The 25,146-nt window shown below is 41.1% G+C and overlaps 1 protein-coding gene across 1 annotated transcript; it reads left to right on the top strand.

Annotated features, from left to right (window-relative positions):
- Positions 1-417: 417 nt before the first annotated feature.
- On the top strand, positions 418-19,813 carry IL1RL1 (interleukin 1 receptor like 1). Its single transcript, XM_042931892.1, has 11 exons — positions 418-790; positions 1,607-1,816; positions 2,371-2,581; positions 3,610-3,784; positions 3,900-4,062; positions 6,858-6,929; positions 8,336-8,477; positions 8,571-8,716; positions 14,329-14,475; positions 15,472-15,639; positions 18,322-19,813. The coding sequence occupies exons 2-11, from the start codon at positions 1,756-1,758 to the stop codon at positions 18,705-18,707; spliced, it is 1,671 nt and encodes a 556-aa protein (XP_042787826.1). The 5' UTR covers positions 418-790; positions 1,607-1,755; the 3' UTR covers positions 18,708-19,813.
- The last annotated feature ends 5,333 nt before the right edge of the window (positions 19,814-25,146 follow it).

Genomic DNA, 25,146 nt, shown 5'->3' with positions numbered 1-25,146 from the left:
CTGGCTTACTTCTCATTGCTTCCCCTCATTTGCTTTTGGAACTCTCTGCACCAAATCTCTCCAAACTGGATGAGCATGCTTAACTAATGTCTGCCAAATGAAGTGTCAAGGGATATTGGGAAAGGCAGACTCAAGGCCCCAAGATTTCAAGATCATTTAGAATCAACTGAGTAGTCTCAGGGCAACAGGAGCACGTGGGTGACTCAGTCCGTTAAGCCTCTGACTCTTGATTTCTGCTCACGTCCTAATCCCAAGGTTCATGATCTGGAGCCCCAGATCGGGCTTTGCGCTGACATCATGGAGTCTGCTTGGGATTCTCTCTCTGTCTCTGTCTCTGTCTCTCTCTCTGCCCCTTCCCTGCTCAAGCGCACGTGGTCTCTCTCTCTCTCAAAATAAATAAGTTGGTTAAAAATATTATTAGGGCAGTAAAAGACAAGGATTACTTAGCTTGAGAAACTGATGCCAAACCAAGGGGAGATGATAGGATTACTTCCTCTAAAGGGATTACTCAATGTTGTCATTATGTTTAAATATTTATGTAACAAGGACAAAAATTCTTGGTACATGATGCACCAGTATTTTTGAACAAGTCATGGATTTTGGCTAAAAAATCACATTTCATCGTGGGTGGAGTGAGGGATGGTAGGATGTCTTTGGCTGCCTCCCCTTCAAAATAAAAGAGAGAGTTCATGCACCTGAGGACTCTTCAAGGAAGGAGCCAGAAGAGGTGGAAGCTGTTCTTAGCTCAGTCATTGACTTGGAGTCCCTTCCCTTCTGTCCTTCAGTTTGGGTAAGCATCAATTACTTATCTAAAGTTTACAATAACAACTTTTCTATACACATAATATGAAAAGACTGATATTTACAGGAAATGTGCTTCCTTGAAGTATTATATTAAGGTCTGTTGTGTCAGTTGATCTATTGGTCAGTTTTTCTATTAGTTCAATTCCCTTCCCTGACTTTTTAAGAAAAAAACCACCTAGTTAAATGATTCCCTTGCTGGAAAGAAAAAAGAAAAGTATGTAATTATTTTGCACAGACCTTTGACTATTCTTGAAATAACTTTGGTGAAGCTTGGAGACAAGCTGAGGCAGGGGTGTATTTTTGAGGGTTTGGTGTAGGGCTTAGGGCAATTACTTGATTAATGTTTTCCCTGTCACTTTCCTATAATTTTAACTGCTTTGTGATGACTCTTTGCATGTGTGCCTACAAGTGGGTCATGCCTGTGTGCAGGCAGGCCCCAGCCTGGGTGGAAATGTGTGGTTTTGTGTTACCACTTGTAATATTGTATTTTCTAGGGTCTGTGGAATTTTACAGTTTTTATTTGTTTCAAAAATGGAAACTAGTTTTCTTTCCTCCTAATTCAACTTCTTCCAGTACATTCTCATGATACTATGAAACAGCGTGACCCCTGTAAGGCCCACATGACCCTAAGGTTCAGTAGGAATAAGTGCAGTGTTTCATGCCTGAAACCCTGCTGTGATACATATTTATATCTAATAAATAGCTGTTGATTGATTAACTCTCCGGGGGGGGGGGGTATTGAAATAGCAAAAATCTTGGCAATAAATACTTTGCTTGTGATTTTGTATGATTTATGTTTCAGTTGAGACAGTGAAACTGCTTTCCAGCTATAAATTTCAGGGGCCACCATCTACCTCCTAGGAGAGACCTTTACCATCACATGTCACGGATTCGCCTTGAATAATCTCAACAGTTAGTTACCAACACTTGCTCTGGATTGAAGAACTGACAATGCGACTTTGGGTCTTGGCACTTTCAACAATTCTGGTACATTCCACAGCAGCTAAGTTTAGTAAGTATTGCTCTTCAGTGAAAATTGTTAAAATTTTAAATTAAGTAATCCCCAAAACATTTGCCTTGTTTCACACCGCTTGTTCCTGGTTGCTCCAGTTGAATCGGAACCTGGAAAACTCGTTTATGCTCCTCGATCATTCTTTACTGCAAATCTAACGGGACAAATTCTTCCGAATACAGCATGATTTTAGTTTTACGTATTTATAAACATCGAACTTTCACATGCTGCCTGCACGCGGCAGATGCTGCAAGCATTTGCTGTCCCGCAGTAGGCTTTGTAGACGTAGATGTGGCTGCTTCTCCCCTGGGGCCAGGGTGAGGGGGTTGAGCTCCAAGTTAATTCATTCGTCTGTGCTACCCATTAAAACCTTTCATAAAAGATCTTAATCATTTACTTGTTCTTTCTCAGTGAAAGTGTCACAAAGAATGGCCCACTTCTAAATTTCATCCTAGATATTTCTATCCTAGAAGGATAGAATATAGGAATTATAATGTTTTTAGATGATGATCACTTCAGGATCATATTGATGGTTTCTGTTTTGTTTTGGGCAGGCAAATCATCCTGGGGCCTGGAAAATGAGGCTTTAATCGTGAGATGTCCTAGGCAAGGACGATCTCGATACCCTGTGGATTGGTATTACTCAAAAACCAACAAATGTATCACTACCCAGAAAAGAAATCATGTACTTGCCTCAGGGGAACGTCTTAAGTTTCTCCCGGCCAAAGTCAACGATTCTGGAATTTATACTTGCGTTATCAGAAGGTACAAGGCAGCCACCCATAATCTTTGGGCTTGCTCCCTTTTCTTTGATAGTTGATGGTCTGAGCTGTCCTCACTGTCCTTCCCTTTCTAGACCTTTCTGGAACAGATGAATTTATAAAGCAATTTGAATAGAAGAGTCCTTCTAGGAACACCATTGGGTTGGGGTTTGGGTGATTATGAACTATGTAGAGGCAGAATTGCAAGAATGAATTTGTAGCCCAATTAGGAAAAGACCTAGCTTGCCTAGTGACCAAGAGAACTGAGAGCAATCATTCACTTTGGTTGGAACAAACCAGAAAAAAGACCCAGTAATCTAGATGTTGAGCATCAGAGAGGCCTATGGTGGGTGCCATAAGGCAGTTACTAGTCCCTTAAGCCTGAAAGGTAAGCTGAAAAGGGTTGTGTAAGATTGTGTGCCTGCAAATTACTTACCCTACATACATATTGTTAAATGTTTTGATCTTGGACCTGTGTTTGGTACATACAATATGTCAGATGAACTACATCGGAATGCAGGGTGTGTATGGTTGGCCACCTAGGTTCTGAGGTCAGACCAGTTTTCGTTTCAAATTCGTGTTCTGTCACTAGTTAGCTGTGTGATGCCAACAACTACTTCTCTGTCCCTCTGTTTCCTGATCTATAAAATACACATGATAATATAGCACACTTCAAAGCATCTTATGAGAATAAATTGATATGGTGTTACCACCATGAATGCTACATAGTAAACTCTCAATAAACACTAACTATCTTTATAATATCCTGTTCTTGGCATGGCACCTGATAGAGTGTATAAAGAAATAGTGAGGGAAATATTCAGGGCTACCACAGAGGCTATGTTGGCTCTCAAATGCAACGCAAAAAGTATTTAAAATTCTAGATTTCAATACATACTTTTAAATAAGGAAAGAACCACTGTACCTCAACTGTTTGAAGAACAAAAGTAGCATTCAGCAAAAGTTAGAATGGGATGAGGTTATTTCATAATGCTGAGTAACTTTTTAAAATCGTTTGACTTATTTTGGTAGCCCTCCCTTCAATAAGACTGGCTATGTGAACGTCACCATATATAAAAAACAGCCAAATTGCAATATTCCAGATCATCTGATGTATTCAACAACATTTGGATCAGAAACAAATTCCAAAATATATTGTCCTACGATTGACTTGTACAATTGGACGGCACCTATTGAGTGGTTTAAGGTAAAAGGAAACTTGGGGGAAAAAGATAACATTACACAGGATAGCTGCAAGTGAAGAGTTACTGGAAATGGAAGGGAGGTTTTTGTTTTATTTTGTTTTGTTTTTTTAATTTCAGGATTGTAAAGCTCTTCAAGGACCAAGGTATCACACACACAAGACATTTTTGCTGATTGACGGTGCAACCAGCAAGGACACAGGTGATTATACATGTAAATTTATCCACAATGAAAATGGAGTCAATTATAGCGTGACAGCGACCAGATCACTCACAGTGAACGGTAAGCTGCTGAATTTAACAAAATTGATTATTTAAAAAAAATAATGTGGAGAAACTGTGCCCTTCTTGTTGATTTTCCTGTACTAAAGACCCCCTTATCTGCAGGGGTAATTCCAAAGCCCCCAGTGGATGCCCGAAACTAGGGATCATACTGAAGAACCTCGTATATACTATGTTTTTTCTCACACGTACATACATACCTGCGATATGGTTTAATTTGTAAATCAGATGTGGCAAGAGATTAGCAACAATAAGTGGTCATAAAATAGAACCATTACAACGATATACTGTAATAAAAGTTACCATACATCTTGGCAAACTCAGCATATGATTTTTTTGTCTTTCCTTGTGAAGTTGAGAATTTTCACCTTTTCACTTAAAGGAAGTGCTTAATGCTTCTCTTTGACTTTTCTGAATTGCCACCATCATCGCTCTTGTGCTTCGGGGGGTATTATTAAGTAATATAAAGCACACTTGAACACGAGCAGTGTCATACCATGACAGCCAATCTCATAACCACGATAGCTACTAAGTGACTAATGGGCATGTGGCAGATATCATGTGGATCTACTGGAAAAGGGACAATTCACTTCCTGGGTGGGACAGAGTGGGACATTGTGAGATTTTCTCGTGATACTCAGCACAGTGAGCAAGCTAAAATTTATGCGTTGTTTATTTCTGGAATTTTCAATTTAAACCTTTTGGACAGAGGTGGACCATGGGTAACTGAAACCCTGAAAAGTGAACCCGGGGATACGGGGGAGCTACTATGCTTCATGGTCCCTAAGATGCCCTCCAGCTTCATGTTATCTTGCACATTCTCTATAATAGCACAAAGAGCTTTTCTAAATGCACGATCAAGGTTTAAGAAATTTTAGGGGGAGATTATGTTACTAATCTAAAGCCAGACTGGTTCTCTCCTCTATGACTTCACTTTTCGAAAACAGCATGATCGGCATGCCAACTTAATAAACATTTTTGGTATGATAATACACGTATTTGGAGAGCAAGATTAACTCTTCTTCTCCCAGTTTGTTGTCAGAGGCTCTGTAAATAGAAAAAAAATCTGTTTAATCTCTAATATAACTAACTAGATTAGAAGTTTAGAAGTGCTACAAAGGACTATAGAGATACTGCTGGGTGGTTTTTAATTCTCAACCTAAAATTGTTAGGAGGCAGTGAGTAAGCAAGAGTGTTTATCCGGGATCAAAGAATTGTAAATTTGAGGTACTCAGATTTGGGTAGAACCCACATAGTGTCCCACTAGGGAACAAAAGTCAGGGTTTTTTAAAAAAAAAATGTTTATTTATTTTTGAAAGAGACAGAGGCAGGATGCGAGCTGGGGAGGGGCAGAGAGAGAGGGAGACGCAGAATCCGAAGCAGGCTCCAGGTTCTGAGCTGTCAGCACAGAGCCTGATGTGGGGCTCGAACTCACGAACCGGGAGATCATGACCTTGAGCTTACCCCACTGAGCCACTCAGGAGCCCCATAAAGTCAGGGGTTTTTAAAGCAAAGAGGGAATGCCTGTTATACATTGTTTACAAAGAATTTTGATGCATGTTGGCAGCAGAAGGCTGATCTTCACTGAATATCATTGGTTCCTAAGGCTATCACACAAGCAAAGTCTTTTATTGTACCAACTTGCAGATGTTTGGGCTTCATCTTGGAATATATGTGGTTTAGTCAGGTTACACGTTCATGATTCCACCAGTGAGGACATGGGCCCGTCTCCTTAATGGCCTCCTGGCTCCATTTCAAAACCCCTTGACATAAGTGATGCCATTCCATTTCACATAATCCTGGTTTGCAATTTGTCCAACATTATCAATGACCTCAAGTAGCTAATTTGATCCTAAAAGCTGGTTTTCAAATGTTTAAGTCTATAAAAGTCTATTCAGAGGAAATCCCTCACAGTCAAGCATGTCAAATCTATAAGGAGTCACGGTCTCTTTAGCATCACTTGATCTACAGATACAGGATGAAGTAGCACCGGTCAGTGTGGAAGCTTTCTCAGTGGAAAGCAAGCGTGAAGACAAGGTTTGGAGGTTTTTGATGCTCTATCATATAAAATAAGCACCATCAGACCACATTGTTATTAGTGTCTCTCACTATTAAACACCAGATCATGGGGGTCCTTAATCACACGATCCTGAAATAAATGAGAATCAAAGAAGGTCAGAATGTAGCAGTATTTCAGAAGACTCCCCTTCCCCGACTTGAGGCATCAGTGCCACAGAAGTTAGAATTTCCTTACAGAAGGGACCACAATGGTGGCAATCTCTGAGCAGAAGTGTGGGCTTACATGTTTATCTTTTTCATAGGCCTTTTTTTCATTCAACAAGCATTTACTCAGTACCTTATATATGCTAGCATTTCATGCAACTTTTGAAAGCTTCTTTCCTGTAATGTTGTTCTTCTTCTGTAGAATTGTAGTTTTCTAGCAATTGGCAACCCAGGTAATTAATTTAACGTGTTAGATTAATTAATTAATATTTGTTTTAATGATATAAAAGAGAATAGGAAATATAAAAGAGTATCATAAGTCATAAGAGAAAGTATTACTTGAATGTTTTCTTTTTCATTTGTGTGTGTGTGTGTGTGTGTGTGTGTGTGTGTCTGTGTGTCTGTGTGTCTCTCTGTGTCTGTGTATGTGTGTATTTGTTGCCATGGGTCATTGTCAGAAAAATTTGAAAAACATTGCTATGATATAAGATAGTAATATGAAAACACAAGCTTTATACTGATGACCATCCAATGCTATCCTAATATTTATATTTTCTTTGTCTTTGATTTAAGATGAGGAAGGCTTTTCTTTGTTTCCAGTAATTATAGCCCCTCCACAAAATGAAATAAAAGAAGTGGAAATTGGTAAGAAAACTTGAAGACTGCTGTGAATGTTACCTGGAGAATCCTTCCATATGACGCTTGGTCTGGATTCTCCAAGTATGGGTCATGCAGTTAACACGATGGATCTTGGGGATTAAATGAAATGTTACATGTAGAAACATCCACCGGGCACTTGTTAATATTAGGAATACCCAGCACTTACATTTGTATTGCAGTTCAGACTATCTTATTTCTTTCTTACTTCTCTCTGGGAGGTAGATATTGTTTCCAATTTATGCTTGTGGATACTTAGGCTCAGGTAGGATCAATGATGTGCCCAAGGTTATGGATAATCAGTGATAGAAGGATGAGAACCAAGGCTTTCTGACTCTGCCCATCTCTGCCTTCACTAGTTTCCCACTAGAAATTAGATATAACTCAAGTTCTCGGTCCATAAAACAAGTCCCTTCATGAACTAGTCTTCACCTACATTCTGGCCCATCTGAAGCTATTAACCCCACCTGCCTTGGAGTCCCCTCCACACCGACCACCTCACAGTTGTTACACCGATTGGCAGCATTTCCACATTCTTTCCTGCTTTTGTCCATGTTGTTCCTCCTTCTCATCTCTCAACACTGAGTTCAAATAGCATTCCCCATCCCGCCCTCCTTACTACCATGGGCACCACCAGAGCTTCCATCTAATGAGGTCCAAAGAAACCATTTCTGTGTGCGGCATAGCAGTCCAGAGAAGTCTGGAATGCCTTCCTCTTCTGTATTTCCATGTCATTTGTCAACCTTTCTATAGAACAGTAGAATACCTTGTGTTTTAATCATCTGTGTCTACCCTTATCATCTTCTGAGACACTCTGCGTCCCTCATCCCTCTTCAGATGCAGAATTCTTGAGTCCAGAACCAAGAGCTCAGTAAGGGATGCCTGAATGCCTGTCCCAAGCAGGAGGGCAGCCCTCACGCTTTCAGTTCTGGGCAGAGGAAGTCTCAAGTACAAGGGGTAGTAATGGAGAGCACTCTTGAATGATTAAATGCTGGGATTGTAGCTGGGTCGAGCAAAATATAGTTTTACCAACAAGGTGACTTACAGAGAGATGAAGAGAATTTGGTAAAAGGAGGAAGGTTTGGAAGAAAGAAGTTAAAAAGAAATTCCAATCTATAGTAAAAAGAAGCCCCACCTTATAATGTCTGATTGGTGAAACCAGAATTATTCACCTTTTTAGTTTCCATGGAAGGTGAGAGGGGAGTGTGAGTGGAGCTTCCTCCAAACTGTGAGCAAAGTGGGTGGAGGCAAGGACACAGAAGGGCTAAGGATGAGGAAGGGGTCTGGAATCAATTCCTGGCACACACCAGGCATTCAACGATTTTTTTCACATTAAATGCAATACTACTGGCAGCACTGAATGTTAATGGTGAGTTTCTTCACTTCTCATCTAGGAAAACCAGCAAGCATACCCTGCTCCGCTTGCTTTGGGAAAGGCTCTCAGATCATGGCCGGCATCCTGTGGAAGGTGAATGGAAGCAAAGTTCAGAACTTTGGAGAACCAAGAATTCACGAGGACCGGGAGCAAAATCAAAGGTATTTTTATACTGAAGTTAAAACATCCCCTCCTCCTCCCACACAATTTGCAACTGCAAAGCAAGCATTAAAGGTAACAGGTTGCCTCCTTAGTTCCAGCAATGAGTTGACTTGTCTGAGCACCGTTTTAAAAATAGAGCCTGTGAGAGAAGAAGATTTATCTATGGAGTATGACTGCGTGGCTCTGAATCTGCATGGTTGGACACGGCACACCATAAGACTAAAGCGGAGAAGTCCAAGTAAGGAGTGTTTCTGAGATTTTGGCCACCCAAGTTAGCTGCATCAACTGTAAGCTGAAATCACTTTCTTGGAGAACAATGTGTTGGCATGTGTGGTTCCATGGGGAGTCTCTCAGGACGAAGAGGCCCATCTCATACATTGTGTTTTTCCTCTTAAGATCACTGACCATTTGTAGTCTGGTTTCCCTAGTTGCCTCTCTTTTGTTTTACTTCCCCCTTCCTCCTCTCCCTCCTGCTCCCCTCCTCTTCCCCCTCCTCTAACCTCCCTCCTCCTCTCCCTCCAACCTCCCTCCTCCTCCTCTTTCTCCTCCCTCTCCTCCTCTCCCTCCTCCTCCTATCCTTACTTTCCTTCCTCCAGCCCCCTTCCTCTCCTTCTATCCCCCTCCCTCTCTTCCCTTCCTCCCCCTCTTCCTTTTCTCCCTCCTCCTTTTCCTCTCCTTCCTACTCCTCTCTGTTCTCTCCCTCCTCCCTCCCTCCCCTTCCCTCCTCCCCCTCCTCCTCCCCCACCCCTTACCTTCTCCTGTTGTTTCCTCTTTAACACCCAACTGCTTCCTTGGCCATCCTCCCGATTTCATCAGCTCTCTCTGTCTCACTGTATACGAAAGACAACACACTAAGAGTAAACTGAACATGTTGTTTGTTGCATGACTTTTATGACATGTTATAAACATGTTCTCTTCTATAATTTTTTTTGTCTCAAAGAAATTGTTAGTGAAGCTGGCAAAGTGGATAAAAAGGTAAAGCACTTAATTACTGCCCACTCCAGTAAGAAGATCTTAGATGTTACTTTTTAATAAGACATCACGTGCCATCATTGTTAAATTTTATAAAATATTAAATTTGCTTATTTATTTATTTATTTATACTTGCAAAACCTAAAGTGTTTACTCTTTGGTCCTTTCCAGAAAAAGTGTGGGACCTCTGCGTTCTGTCCCTTTAAAAGAAATTATTTGTGTGCTAATACTATACTGTATCACTTAGCGTAGCTTTATAATCAACCCTGATTTTGGGTAGAGTGAGTCTTCCAATTTTGTTTTCATCAAGATTGTCTTGGCTATTCTTAGGCCTTTGTACTGCCATATAAATTCTATTCAGACATATTTTGATTGTAAACATGTTTTTATTGTAGTTACATAGAGGGTTTTATTGCTTGTTTTATAATTACTTAATGTATAGTAGAAGTCTTCCCATGATATTAAATGTTCGTCTACAATACAATTTTTAATGGCTTCTTAGTATTCAATTATACAGATAGACTATCATTTATCTCACCACATACACTGCTTGGCTACATGTCTTTCTTCTTCTGTCTTTTTAAAAATTCAATTTATTTATGTTTTTATTTTTTGAAGTTTATTTTTGAGAGAGAGAGTGTGTGTGGGCACAGGTGCATGAGCAGGGAAGGAGCAGAGAGAGAGAGGGGGAGAGGGGGAGAGAATCCCAAGCAGACTCCAAACTGTCAGCAAGGAGCCCAACGTGGGGCTCAATCTCACAAATTGCGAGGTCATGACCTGACCTGAGCTGAAATCAAGACTCAGATGCTTAACCAACTGAGCCACCCGGGCACCCCCAAAATTTAATTTATTTAAACTAAAAAAAAAAAAAAAGAAGAAGAAGAAGAGGAAAGAAACCAAAACACATCTCTCGTACTTCTTCCCCCTCCACCTCTAGTAACTACCAGTCTAAATATAGGTGAGACTCAATGGAAGTCTGATAGCTCGGCTCATTTCTTTATTGTATCTGTTATTCAACATGCAATTCAGGTGCTGCCTTTTACGGGGAGCCTTCCGTGACCGCCAGTTTGGAGTATATGTTCCTTCCAGGTATTTCTGTAGGACCCTATTTCTGTCTCCACACTCATCACACTTATAAAAATTTGTTTGAGAGTCTGCTGAACATAACTGTAACCTCTGTGAGGTCAGGAATGGCGTCTCACCCATCTTTGTGTGCTCAGTCTGTAGGGCAGTGCCTGGTACCTAGCATGTGTCCAATAAAAATCGGTCCAACGAATAAGCGAATGCACACCAAAGTTATCAAGGAAAACTGTTTTTGTGCATTTCTACTGCTCTAGTGATAAGGCTCAATTATACCGCAAAACAGCAGTTTACATTTATGTTTCTCAGGTTGAATAACCTTCCCCGTAACTTGAAAGGGCCAGATTGTTTGTAACTTTCCTATAGTTTCATCTGAATCTAGCGTGCCTTTAATGACTTCATTATAATTTGCTGCGATAAAATATGGTCATAACAAAAATGTGAAACTGACTACTCTTCAAGAGATTACATTCAGACACTACATATAATCTTTTAAAATGTAACATTCCCTTTCACAAATAATCAGTGGCATATGGGGGCAGGATGTAGAGAATGATCAAATGATCTGTCTTGGGTATAGGTAACAGGAGGACACATTTGTGTAAAGAGTCCAAAACAGACCGTCTAAGAGTCATTGTGCTTCTTATCATCACCTGACCCAGACATTGTCAATCAATGTCAGTGATGACACGCTCTTCCTCTCAGGGGCAGTCTGTTCCTTCCTTCCACTCTGTCGGTGTGTCCCCACAGGCAATGATGTCAGCAAAAATAGTTTTACAAACATATCCTTCCTGAGAACCTGTCAGTTTCCTCACTTGTTTACATTTCCAGGCAAAGACATCCTATTCGTTAGATGATGCATTTAATCTGGTGTAAATGGGCGGGGAGAAAAATATGGTATTTTTACACTTGTAATTCCATGTACAGCGACATGGAAGTTATTTAATGTGTTTGTCAAACAGCAAAAGGGAGAGTTGAACCCTCAGTTTATACCCCTAAGTGGGATATAGCCCCGATTAATTTGGATAAACACAGAAGCACAACCTGACGGAAAAAAATTGGGAGCGATGAAAACGGAGGCCACCAATTTGATATGTTCGTGCTAAGTCTCTGCCTGAGGTGGTACTTCGGATTTTTGTTTTAATGTAGATTTCAACCACCAATTTGTAAGTTTGTTACCAAACAAACAGAATCATGACTTCCCTGGATGATTTTGAGTGCTATTGAGTTCCGTGGGTCTCCAGCTTTCTCAGTTATAACTGAGTCACCCCAGGACATATGGACAATGTCAAGACGTCATGTTAGGGTAATGTTGTGATGGTAGTGGGCACATTGGTTCCCCAAGGAAAGGGGAAACTGCAGTCTCCGCCCTGACACTGCCATTGCATCATTATCCCCATGTGAAGCTTATATTGTCACTTTATGAATGCTCTCTCGTTACCTGTGTATTGGAATTGTTTTCACGTTGCATGTACTTGGTGACTTTTTTCCTTCTAGTTTATTTGTATTTTCTATGTTTCCCTTGTTTTTCTTCAAATTCACATGGTTACACTCTGGGGGGGGCGGGGGCTGGCTGGCTTAGTCGGTGGAGCATGTGATGCTTGATCTTGGGGTCATGAGTTTGAACTCCATGCTGGGTATAGAAATTACTTAAAAATAAAATCTTAAAAAAACCCACAAAAAACATGGATACACTCTGTTTTGACAACTGTGTAAATTAAACAAAAACGGTTGCTACAGTAGCTCGTCACAATGAATGCCTTTATTTCTAATCACAGAATAAAAGAAATTACAACACCGCCTTGAGGCTTAGAAAACCAAAACTCTAAAAGCTTATGTTCCCATATTATTCAATGTGATTAAATAAATATTCGATACTCATAAGAATAGTAGTACACATTTATTTATTGTTTCCTTTGAACCTGTCTACTTATTTTCCATTAAATTTCTCATTTATTTGATCAATATTCCATGAAGAAGAGACTGTTACTATCATCCAATTTTGCAGCGAAGGAAACAGAAGCAAATGGAGGTTGAATAAGTTACCAAATATTCTAGTTAGAGCCAGGATTCCAACTTAGACAGTGCTTTCCTGTTTATAAACACCTTCAGAAAATATTTGGTGTTTAATCATTACATTAACAGGAAGGTATGGGACTTCAACTTCCTTTACTGACTTGGTTAACTTCTTTCCTCCTGTTGAAAGCAGCCGGTCACATGCACACTTACTTCACCAAAACCTCCACACCCCCAGAGTGTGCCTAGGTAGGACCTTTAGAGAGAGTGAACTGGGGCAGGGTGTGGACAATCCTGTTGAAATGCTTTACTTAGGGAGTGTCTATCATTTACACTAATGACAGTGCAGTCAGTAAATTCTCTGCCAATTTTCAGCAACACCCTCTGCTCCCTGGTTTTGAATCACTTCACCTTGGCCGTTCTTCATTTCATGGTGCTGGATGCTCAGCAGGCCGATGAGCCAAGGGAGGAATTTGTGACTATGGATAAGTCACAAATTTTCCATGGCAAGCCTAGGAACCCATGCTTTGAGACATCACGTGAAAATGCAGGGAGAACACTGTAAGAATCAAATCTTATGTGAGGTCCTTCTCACGTTCATCTTTCAGGGGCACTATTTGTAAGAAGATAGTTAATTCCAAAGAGAGAAGTAAACCTAAAATGTCCAAGAATACTATTAATAAGTATAATTCTTGCGTTCAGTGTGTATGTAGCTGTTACTAGGCCTTGAAAATGGGAACCATCTTGCATATGCACCTTGTGCAGAAGTGAGTACAGGACCCAGTTCAATGGTGGCTAAATGATGTCCACCATGAGAAAAGTAAGGGGTGTGTAGAACCTAAAACCCCAGTAGTTTGACTTCTCCATCAGTGATGCTTTAGTGACTTACAAGATTCTTGTTTCTTCCCCGCTTTCTTGTGCCCCCAGCCCCAGATGCAGTAAGACCCCAAGACCTGTTGATTCATTCTCTTTCATGCCCCAATACCAGGTACATCCATTCCTTTCTCATTCTTACAGGAGTCTGAGCCCTCCTTACCTCTAACTGCCAAGTATTACAGAAGCTTCCCATCAATTTTACTCTAAGTTCCTACAGCCTCTCCCACAGAAACAAACCTTCCCCTACGTTCGGATGAATCTTGCTTATAAACCACTTTTGTTGTTAACACTCCACTCAAGACTCATCAGGGGCTCCCGTGACCTTTACAGTAAAGACAAAATACCTTGACAGGAATCTCAAGTCTGGTCAGAACCTCGCCCTGACACATACTTCTTACTGTGTCTGCCTCTAACTCCCCAAAATGGATCACTCCAGTTCCTCAGAACACACACACACCACATCTCTGCCCTCGGGCTCATAGCATCCACTGTAGCCAGGAATACATTTTTCTTTTTTCTTTTTAAAGTTCTCTAAAACATACGTATTCTTCAGGGACCTCCTCCTGCAGGAAGGCTTCCTTGCCCAGTCCAGCACGGAGCCAGCACTCTTAAGAACCTCTGCCAGCTAAAATCGCACTTTTACCTACTATCTTAGTTAAGTTTACATGGCCTTGACACCTTTTTTGCTCTGAGAATCCCCTACGATGCCTAGCCTTGCACAGAGTAGGTGCTCCATAAATGTTCACTTACTGATTCTTAAAGCAGCCATGAAAATTCCAGGGAAGCATCTTTTGTATGAATCTCTCATACGCCCAATGGAGGCCAGCATCCATATATATTTGTTTATTTTACCTTGTTCTAGAAACAATAGTGATCATTTTTGTCTTCCCTTTATCTTTTGAATAGTTGACCATCAAAGTACCTACTACATACTGACAGGATTTAGCATCTTGTTAATGCTAATCAATATCATGGTGATAATGCTAAAAGTGTTCTGGATTGAGTTTATTCTGCTCTGGAGAGACATAGCTAGACCTTACAAAAGTAGGAATGGTAAGTGGCAAGTTTCAAATTTTCCTTCAAAAGGATCCATAATGGCTGATGGTTACTTGTCTGTTGATCTCTTAACAGCTGTCGACTAAATCCAGATTTTGCTGATAAATGTATTCAAAGTAGACCTTTTTTTTTTTTTTTTCAGTTCACTTAGTAGCCATTTTCTATCCTTTTTTGTTGCTTCTCATGGTTCTGAGATTCATCTCAACACCTCAGATTTCCTTCCCAACAGGATTGCTGTTCCTACTAAATAACAGAATCTGCCCCAAGCCCAGAGTGGTTTAAACAGTTTGGAAAATGTGTATTGGTGAAACTTCATGGAATTTAAAACATTAAAAAAATTTTTCCCGTTTTCCAGAAGTGAACAGTTTAGAAGGGGCCATCAGAATGCGGGTGTATTTTGCCAGAAAGCCCATTCCATAAAGAGTCCTATCTATGCACATAAGTAGACACATGAAAGAATACAATTGTGCCCCGCTAAACAAGAACACCATTCTTTCCTTTGGATGAAGATATATTTTACATTTTCCCTATGGTCCTCTCAATTCGGGCTAATTATTCGATTTGTGGGAAATGCAGATCCTTTAAAAAATTCTACTTGAGCATTTCCGTTTCTTGGGTAAGCACGGAGAAAACAAAAGATAAAATTGAGATCTGCCCCAAACAGCAGAAGAACTCGTTATCCATGACTATAAATATTTCTCAATAAATTATTACTCACACTTGACAATATGATGTGATGAGCTAAACTGGACGGGCTCTTGCCTATTCTCTCTCATTCAGTGTGAGACAGTGAAGAGGTGAACTTTAGGATTAAGATTGATTTTCTGATGACTTTCTGTAGCAGTAGATTGTCCTCACCATCTCTGGATTCCAGAATATTTTGGGGGGTGGGATACAATCACCAGCAACCATAAAATCGAGTGAAGAATGTCTAGCGAGAGTCAAATTTGGAGAACCAAGTAATAAAGTTGCTTTTCTTGTTTTCATTTTCAGATGGAAAGATCTACGATGCTTACGTTATCTATCCGCGGAACTATACAAATAGTCCTGAGAAGGCCAGCGCTGTGGGATATTTTGTTTACCAGATTCTGCCTGATGTTCTGGAAAATAAATGTGGTTATAACTTATGCATTTATGGGAGAGATGTGCTACCTGGAGAAGGTAAAGCTGTCAAAATACATCAAGGACAGGGGCGCCTGTGTAGCTCAGTCAAAGGACCAACTCTTGATTTCGGCTCATCATGAGCTCATGTTTCACTGGATCCAACCCCGCCTCGGGCTATGCGCCAGACAGAGACTGAGATTCTTTCTCCTTCTCTCACTGCCCCTCCTCCCTCTCAAAATAAAATAAACTTAAAAAAATACATTAAGGACAGAAATTCACATTCGTCAGAACCCTAAGAGATAGGTGGTCTTCTCCCTGTGTTGGATAGGGAATTGCAATCATTATTCCATGCCTTAAAACCAGGGTTTTTAAGTATTGCTCTGGAAGAAGGAGATACTTACTCTTTGCTCCTCCTGCCTCCATAGCCAAACCGATCGTGACGTTGTCGCAGGAGTGTCAGTGACGTGAACACACAGTAAGCGGTCTTTGCAGTGTGGATTTAGCAAAGCACTGCCCCTACTTACTTCCCACATCCACCACTAACATAACTGACATTTCTTAGTTCTCCCTAGAAGAATTGAAAGAGGACTCACAAAACAAAGAATTTTGTTCTAATATCCAGAGGCATTGGCTACAATAGTTGAAAGGCCTCAGAGTCTTTCTTTATGACTTTCCTTGTATAGGGGAAACATTTGCAGATGTATATTCTCACAACAACTAGAGCTGTCTTCTGTTTCATCAAGTGTAGTCAATTCCATGTACCTTTGAGAGTAATTCTGGCATTTCAGAAGCGGTTCTCCTTGTCTCTCTACACTTATGTCAAGTACCCACGAACCCTCCTTAAGGCCCTTCTCAAATTCCTCAGGGACCAGGAAGCATGTGGAATATGAATGAGGCAGGAGCATCATGAGGGTAATTCCAATAAAGCAAATGCTTAGTAGACTGTGAACTTAACCTGGCATTTCCACTGAAAAGAGGGATTCAGCATCTATAGATTTAAAGGAATACATGGAAGGTGAAGCCGGTTTGTCCGGGAATATTTATTTGGGCAATGTTAATCACCCCATAATGGCTTGGGAGGCTTATAAAATGAACAATCCAGGAAAATGTAATCCAGGTTTCCTCTGGATTCTTTCTCCCTCCTCCAACTCTCCCTTTGGCTACTCAGGCCAGTCGAGAGGAGCAAGTCATGGTGCTCGAATGTTCTTTTTCATGTGACACACCGGCACAGAGAGCTGCAGGGATTCCATCTGTTCGTGATGTCACAGCACCTGCTACACTTGGTTGCAAGCTCTTCATCTCTTCTTTCTGAGATCCATTGACCTCACTTGTAGCTCCGTCTCGCTCCAGACAGCTCGCTGATGCTCAAGCTCGTGTAGCCTGCATTGTGCTGGTTTTCATGTGAGAAGACTTCCTACTTCCCCTCCCTCAAGGGGAAGCCTTCTGACCTTACTTCAACCAAAATAAAATCAGATCTAACAAAACACCACCAAACTTTACTCTTCCCTTAGAAAAAGATCATGACTGCCTGCATCAGTATATTTCTTCCCCTCCTAGGTATCTTCCGTTTGCTCCTTCAAATCCACTCTGCATCCCACTCCATCCAATGGCCCTGGGTGGCTGGTCATTATGGAATCCATCACACCCCTGCCTTCTGCTCCACGCTGAGTTTGGCCAAGAGGGAGCACTGGGGGCAGGTCAGAGGCAGGCATCTTGTGAGGTTGCCAGGGTGGCTGGGCTCCTTTCTCCCAAAGCAAGGGCTCTTGATAGGTGCTTTCACACTCATTAGGTTCCATAACTGCTTCCTCCCCTTCATACCTGGAGGGTGGTAATGCCTCCTGTGTTATTTCCAATGTTGGGGGTTCTGAGGTATCTCTCATTGATTTCCCTTGGGTCTGCCCACATCTTTTATAAATTGACCTTTGATTAAACTCTCTTAAGTCAGTCCTTTGAGTATGCCAAGTTTCATGTTGGGATCCTGACCAACATAAGGTCTCTACCTGGCAGTATTTAACATTTATTTCCCTAGTTCCCACTACATGAATTGGCAGTCTTTCAGCTGCCAGCCTCTAGGAATATCTTGAGTGGTTTCATTCATGGTTAAGCTTCTTTGATCGTGCTGTTACCTCCTTGTGGTGAGAGCTGAGTATTTTACATGTTCTTTCTAAGTCTGTCCAGAAGTTACCTGCTATCATCTTGGAGTTGATGCTGTATTAACTCCAACTTGATAAGGGGATCTGGTCTTCCTTAAGATTTTTCTAGTCTGGATCAAATCAGCTTCTAAAACAGAGATCCTGGGGAAAGACATGAATCCAGGACTCCCCATGAATCAGTTCAGAGAAGCAAGGGTTCCTAAGAGTTAAAGTTCTAAGCCCTATTAAACACATAAACTAATATTCGAAGAGGGCAACATGTAGTTAATGAACTTGAATTCTAAGTCTCTTGCTAAATATCTCTACATTCCCATTTAACTCCAAGGACTCTGTTTTAGTTAGGACCCCTCTACCTGGGAAGGAAGAAGGCTTTGGGACTGATGTTCTGACAGTGAGAAGGAGAAGATGAACACAAGTTGTCCATCCAAGCTCATTCCCACTTTCCTGAATAAAGAATTGATCAGTGTCAGAATCTCATGGCAGGCTATAACAATAACAGTTTTTTAAAGTTCAGAACATTTATGATCAAAGCATTAGACTTAAAAATGCATCAACAGGAAATCTGGTCCATGTCTTTTATCCCCAGATGCAGCCACCTCAGTGGAAACCAACATACGAAAGAGTAGGCGGCACATTTTTATCCTGACTCCTGAAATCACTCACTGCAGGGAGTTTGCCTATGAGCAGGAGATCGCCTTGCACAGTGCCCTCATCCAGAACGACTCCAAGGTGATTCTTATAGAATTAGAGGCTCTGAGCAAGCCAGGAGGGATGCAGTTTGGGGAGCTCCAAGATTCCCTCAAGCACGTCGTGGAAATGCAAGGTACCATCAAGTGGAAGGAAGATGATGTGGCCAACAAACGGTCCCGGAATTCCAAGTTCTGGAAGCACGTGAGGTACCACATGCCTGTGCCAAACAAACCCTCAAGGAAGACATCCACTTGGGCTTCCCTGAGTACCCAGGGGCAGTAGCGCTTGCTTTGATGTGCTGGTGCACCAGATTTCCTAGATCTGTATTCCTTCTGGCAGGATTATGCCCCTGGGCCAGACCCTGGAGCAGAGGCATGAGAAATGGGGACATGTCAAGGGTGTTCAGGCCTCAGGTTTCATCTAGCAACTTTACTTCCATTTTCCTGATTCTGGATGGATGCAAAATGCCCCGAAATTTTTATCCTCGCTCCCCCTCTCTTCACCCCACATTTCCTTCCCTTTCTCCTTTTGCTGGTCTTTCTCCATAAGACCTAGGATCTTTTCACTATTCTTTTTTCCCTCTTTCTCTCTCTTTCTTGTTCTCCTGCCCCGTTTTCCTTGTCAATATTCTACATTTTGAACAAACGAAAAGCATTAGAGCGAAATTTTCATGTAACCGTGAAGAACACTCCGATTCCCACAAGCAGAATATTAGCAGCAAATCTTGTTTCCAACCTACCAAAAATTATTATATTTTATTTTAATGGATGCTAAGTTTTATCATCTCAATATTGTGGATACCATTGGGGTCCCTTACCCAACTGCCATTACAATCAGTATTTGCAGTTCTAAAGTCGCTTTGATATATTTTTATTCTCTTTAGAAATATTTTTTTCTCACTCTAAAAGTTACAGAAGAACAGAAAATATCAAAGAAGAAAAGAGTGAGTATTATCCACAAATCCATCATCCTAAGATAATGACTTTTAAACATTTGGGTAAATTCGTATTTAAAAAATTTTTAACTTGTACTTAAATGTTCTGTTAATATAGCTGAGCTGGCACAGTGTGTAGGGTTTATACATTTTTTCTACTTAACATCATAATAAAAACACTTGACATGTCACTTAAATTTTAACATTGTAACTATTCATAGAGTTCTATTTCACTGTTGTGCCACAGCTGACATGCCTAATTAGTTATTGTTGTATATTTGAGTTGTGTTGAGTTTAAATAACCATCATTATAAGTAATTTTGCAATGACCATACCAGCATATTTTATATTTCCCAGTTACAATTTTTGAACTTAAAACAATGTTTGTTTATTTATTTTGAGAGAGAGAGAGAAAGAGAAAGAGAGTGGGGGGAGCGATAGAGAGAGAGAGAGGGAGACAAAGAATCCCAAACAGGCTCCAGGCTGTCAGCACAGAGCCCAATGCGGGGCTCAATCTCACAAACTGTGAGCCAAAACCAAGAGTTGGATGCTTAACCGACTGAGCCACCCAGGCGCCCCCTATTTTTATTTTTTAATTTGAGAAATTGGTTTGTTATAACATTTCTATGAAATTAGTAAAGCATTTTGACAGAACCCTTTGATAAAAGTGACGTCAAGGTATGCAGTCAAGACCACTCCTTGAAGGAGTTCACATAGCCTCAGGGGCCACAGAGCCCATCAGTGGATCCGGAACTCAGCAGTGTCCTCTCAGGCTGGGAGTCCTGTCAGAGCTCAGATTTTACAGGTGGATGGAGATCTTACCCTCAGCTGAGCTGCTTTAAAATGTGTATGATTTCAGATTTAGCTACAAAAGAAAACTGCACTCCAGACCCTCGACAGCAAGTATAATTTTGCATTGTCACTCAATGCCTTACTGAGCCTTGCTTGAAAAGAGATCATATTTCTGGAAGGTTGCCTAAAGGATCTGCAGTTACCCATCCTTCTATGTACCCTATAATCTGAATCTATACTCCCTGGATTAAGGTTACCAGATAAATTACAAGACATCAGTTAAAGTTGAATTCCAAGAATGAATTTTCATATGAAATTGATCTGAAATTCAAATTTAGCTGCGAATCTTGTATTTTTATTTGCTAAATCTGATTCTCCCTATGCTGGTGGGCTATTGTGCTTTTCTGTGGTGACATCTGATTTCGTTGAATTAGTAAAAAAAAAAAAAAAAAGCCTGTGAGAAGGATGCCCTATAAATGATTGGTCAGCATCACCTAATTTGGAATCAACAATCTATTCTCTGCTCTCAACCAGCTGTGTGACTATGAGTAAGTTACTCAACTTCTCCAAAATGTCTCCAAAATTACCTTAGGTAACGTGAGAATAAACCATACCAAACTCTTTGTATTTTTGTGCGAATCAAAAAGCAGAAGAAGACTCTTTGGACCAGAGAAGAATTCAATAAATGGCAACATCTCATTGTGCTTTTTGAAGCGTGGATGATACTCCAAGTCCTCTCGCAATGAGCGCCTCTGAAGGATGTTTCTCCACCCTCGCCATCAGGAATAGATGTGCCTTTAATCCTGCTTCCCCACCCACCTAGACTTACAGACATTTGTTTGGTGGATGGACACAGGGAATTTTGGAACTGATTTTATTTACCTCTTTGCATTAGCTACTTGACAGCATGGAGACCAATTTGGGCTCTTTCTACAGCAAGTACGTACATAGGCTATCACAACAAGGAATTTATAATAATCTCTTCCCTGTTTTTGATACACTTTCTTTTTAAATATATTTTAACTGTGTGTATTATATGCTGCTTTGCCAGTATTCAACGTTTACATTTCCTGAACATGAGCTGAGTATCTCTTTGAGAAGGGCAGGGAGAGGAAGAGGTCTGGAGGGGTATTCAGGTGAATCGGGCATACCCCTTACTTATCTTATGGGGTTAGAACGGGGAGGGACAAGGGGAACACTTCACAGAACCAGACAGGGCTGGCCCTAGGAGCAACTCTGAGCTCTTTTCTGCAGTGCTTCTTTTCCCAAACTTACACACCACCTCCCAAGTCATCTGAGCTTCAGTTTCTGCAAACTAAGGATGGAGAAGAAGAACTCTGAGGTCTTTCTCAGCTCTCATAGCCGGATTCCAAGCATATGCTCACAGAGACACCACAGAACTTCCAGAAGCCTGGATTCTCCTGCCAGCAGTACCACCGACCTCTCTCGCTTCCTTCATCTGTACCATCAGAGTGACAAGTGCTTCATGTACCATACAAGGTAGTGTGAAATACAATGAATACAGCCCAAACCAGTGATGTGTCTACCTTGTGACCCGGGTTTAAATTCTGGTAAATTATAAAGACACAAAGAATTGCTCTTGCTTGAGTCAAATTTGCATACAATAAAAGGCAAGATTTTAAGTTTGATGAGTCTTGACAACTACGCATACTTGTGTAGCTATCATCCTAAACAAGATAGAAATAGTTCCATCACCCCCGGACATTCCATCCTTCCATTTCCCAGTCAATCCCTCTCCTCAGAGGCAGTGTTTTGATTTCTATCTCTATGGATTAGTTTTGTCAGATCTTGAAATTTCTATCAGTAAAGTTAGGCGCGCAGCATTGTGACTCCCTACTTCCACACAATGTAACATTTTGAAGATTCATCAATGTTTTGCATGTGTCAGTAGTTTGTTCCTCAGTATTACTGAGTGGTATTCCATTGTATGGCTGTACACGGTATGTTTAACCTATCCCTGTTGGTGGACACATGGGTGGTTTCATGTTGTACCTACTGTGGATCTGGAGACTGTGAACACTCTTGTGGACTTGTGTTTGTATTTTTCTTAGCTCAATACCTAGGACTGGTCCCTTTTTGGAAACTGTCAAATTGGCAAACTGTACCATTTTATGTTTCCTACAGTTATGTATGAGACTGCTCTTACGATTGAGTCAATCCTCACCGATGATTGGTATTGTCAGGCTTCTTTTCGTTTTAGTTATTTCAGTGGGTGACAAATGAACCTCATTATGGTTTAATTTGCAGTTCCCTGATGATTAATGATGTTGAGCCTTTTTCATGACCTTATTCACCAATAAGATTCATGTATTGCTCAATGAAAGTAAAGTCTTCTGCACATTTTTAGATTGTGTTGTTTCTCTTCATATTGTTGATGTGTGGAAATTTTTAAAATATATTCTGTATATAAATTCCTCTTCATATAGGTGTAAGGTGAGAATTGTTCCAGGCTTACCTCCTTACCTCTTCCTTTTTTTAAATGAAATCATTGATTAGCAGACATTTTTAATTTTGATAACATCCAATTGATCAATTTTTCTTATGTGGTTAGTGTTTTATGTGTCCTAAGTTTTTGTTTGTTTGTTTTTGTTTTTGTTTGCTTGTTTGTTTTACCTCAACATCATGGAGATATTCTCCTATGGATCTTCACGAAGTATTTATGGTTCCAGCTTTTACGTTCACTATGATCACATTGTCCACTGTGAATTAATATTTGTATATAGGATGAAGGGAGGGTTAAGCTTCATTTTTTCCCCCACAGAGATGCCCAATTTTTTCAGCAACACTTGTGAAAAAAATTTTCTTTCTCCATTGAATTGACATGGTGCCCTGGTCAAAAATCAATAGGCTGTAAATGTGTGGGTCTATTACTCTACTCTCTATTATTTTCTGTTTATATGTTCATGCAAATATCACAGTTAAGATTAGTATTGCCTTATTGTAAACCTTCAAGTCAGTGTAAGTCTTTGTTCTTTTTTCCCCAAGATTGTTTCAACTATTCTAGATCATTTGTATTTGCACATAAATTTTAGAAACAGTTTCTCGATTTCTTTGAAAATTCCTCCTAGGATTTGGATTTCATGAAATATGTAGACTCTATAACGTATAGAGTCAAAAATGTATAGACTATATAAACTCCACAGTTTGTGCAGAATAGATATCTTAACAATTTTTAGGTCTTTCCAATCTTCCAATTTTTAGGTCTTTCATTTTTCTTGGCAGTATTTTGTAGGTTCCATTGTAGACAATTTGTACATGTTTCAAGGGACTTATACCCTGGTATTTAATTTTTATGGTATTATACGTGGTATTATTAACAAGGTTCATTTTTCAAATTTCCATTACTAGTATATAGAATTACACTTGAGTTTGTATATTGGCTTTTTATTCCATGGTTTTGCTGAACTCACCTATTATTTCCAGTAACTCTTTTGTGAATTTCAAAGGGTGATCATGAAATCGACCGTCTGTCAAAAACAGTAGTTTTATCTCTTCATTTCCAATCTGTATGTCTTCTATTTTTATTTCTTTGCTTATTACAACAGGATTGTCCCAGATGAAAGATAACATCCTTATCTTGTTCCCCATCTTAGAAAAAAAAAAAGCAAAGTGTTTCGGTATTAATGATGAAACTACCTACAGGTTTCTTATAGACATTCTTTATCAGATCAAGACTGTTCCTTTCTATTCTCAGTATTCCTAGTGTTATTTGAAGAAAGTCTGTTGAATTTTGTCAGATGCTTGTTCTTATTGCATTTGAGATAATTATATGATTATTCTCTTTTATTATATGATGAATTATTTTGACCGAGTAAAAAGGATGAAAACCACTGTCTCATTAAACGTTCTTCCTGTCAGCCATGGTTTCGTTCTTCACTTTTCTTGGAAAGACCCTACCACAGACCAGTCTAAAAATGTATCCTGAGTTCTACCACACTAAAACAAAAAAGCAAAAAATTAGGAGTACAAGTTCTCCTTTGCCCTTCTTTTGTTCTAAACAATTTAAAATTTCAGTTCAACACCTCTGACACATCTCCATTACTTCCTAGGAGAGAACCGCCCCCCCCCCCCCTCCCCAACCCCCAGTACAGGCAGAAGGCCTCGGCACAGGTCTGAGGCTTCAGTGCTTCAGACAATGGCTTCCTCCTCACCTTGGGTAACTTCTAGAAGCCGTCCTGTCATAACCAAGGGCTGTTACTTGGCCTCTTTCCTGTCTACAGCCCCCTACCCCCTGCTCCTTCCCCTTGACCACAGACGGTGCCCCTCTGCCCCACGGGCCGGTTGACTTTACTCTGGCGCAAACCTTTCGGCGGCCTGTAGGGTGTGCAAGAGCAGCTCCGAGCGCCCAGGGCACTGCAGGTCCCTCGGCCACCGCCCACCAGCCGAGAGTTCCCGAGACCCGCCGTGCCCCGCCGGGGACCGCAGCCGATCTCCGTGCAAGGGCGAGGCGGGATTTTCCAGCTGTGTGCAGTTGCCGCCGCGATCAAGCAGCTCCCGGAACTCAGAGGCGGGGCGCCCAGGTGGAGGAGCCCAAACCCCAAGAACGCTGGGAGGGGCGCCCCAGTCAAGGAGCACTCCGGGGCCGGAACGCCTGCCCCAGGGCGTACCCCCCTCAGAAGAGCACCGCAGACTGGGAGGATTCCCCTCATCCCTTAGCCCCCCCCCCCCCCCCCCCCCCCCCCCACTGGGAGCAAACCTCGACCAGGAGCATCTTCGATCGGAGCAACCCAGACCTGGATCACTCTGCGGGACCCAGCAGCGCCCCACTTCCAGCACTGCAGACACTGGGTAGGGGCAGCGTCCCACCTACAGCCTTCGCGGCGGCTGCCGGACGCTTTTTCTTTCTTCTGCTTTTTTTTGTCCCCCCCTCCCCCCTTTTTTTTCCTCCAACCTTCTCTAGTTGCCTTATATCTTTAATCACACTTGCGGCTCCTCTTTCCTTTCGTGTTTCACAGCGCTGGGGAGGCGGCGATT

The sequence above is a fragment of the Panthera leo genome, chromosome A3, assembly GCF_018350215.1.
Source record: "Panthera leo isolate Ple1 chromosome A3, P.leo_Ple1_pat1.1, whole genome shotgun sequence".
NCBI classification, from domain to species: Eukaryota; Metazoa; Chordata; class Mammalia; order Carnivora; family Felidae; genus Panthera; species Panthera leo.
This window is presented reverse-complemented; position numbering and strand designations above follow the sequence as displayed.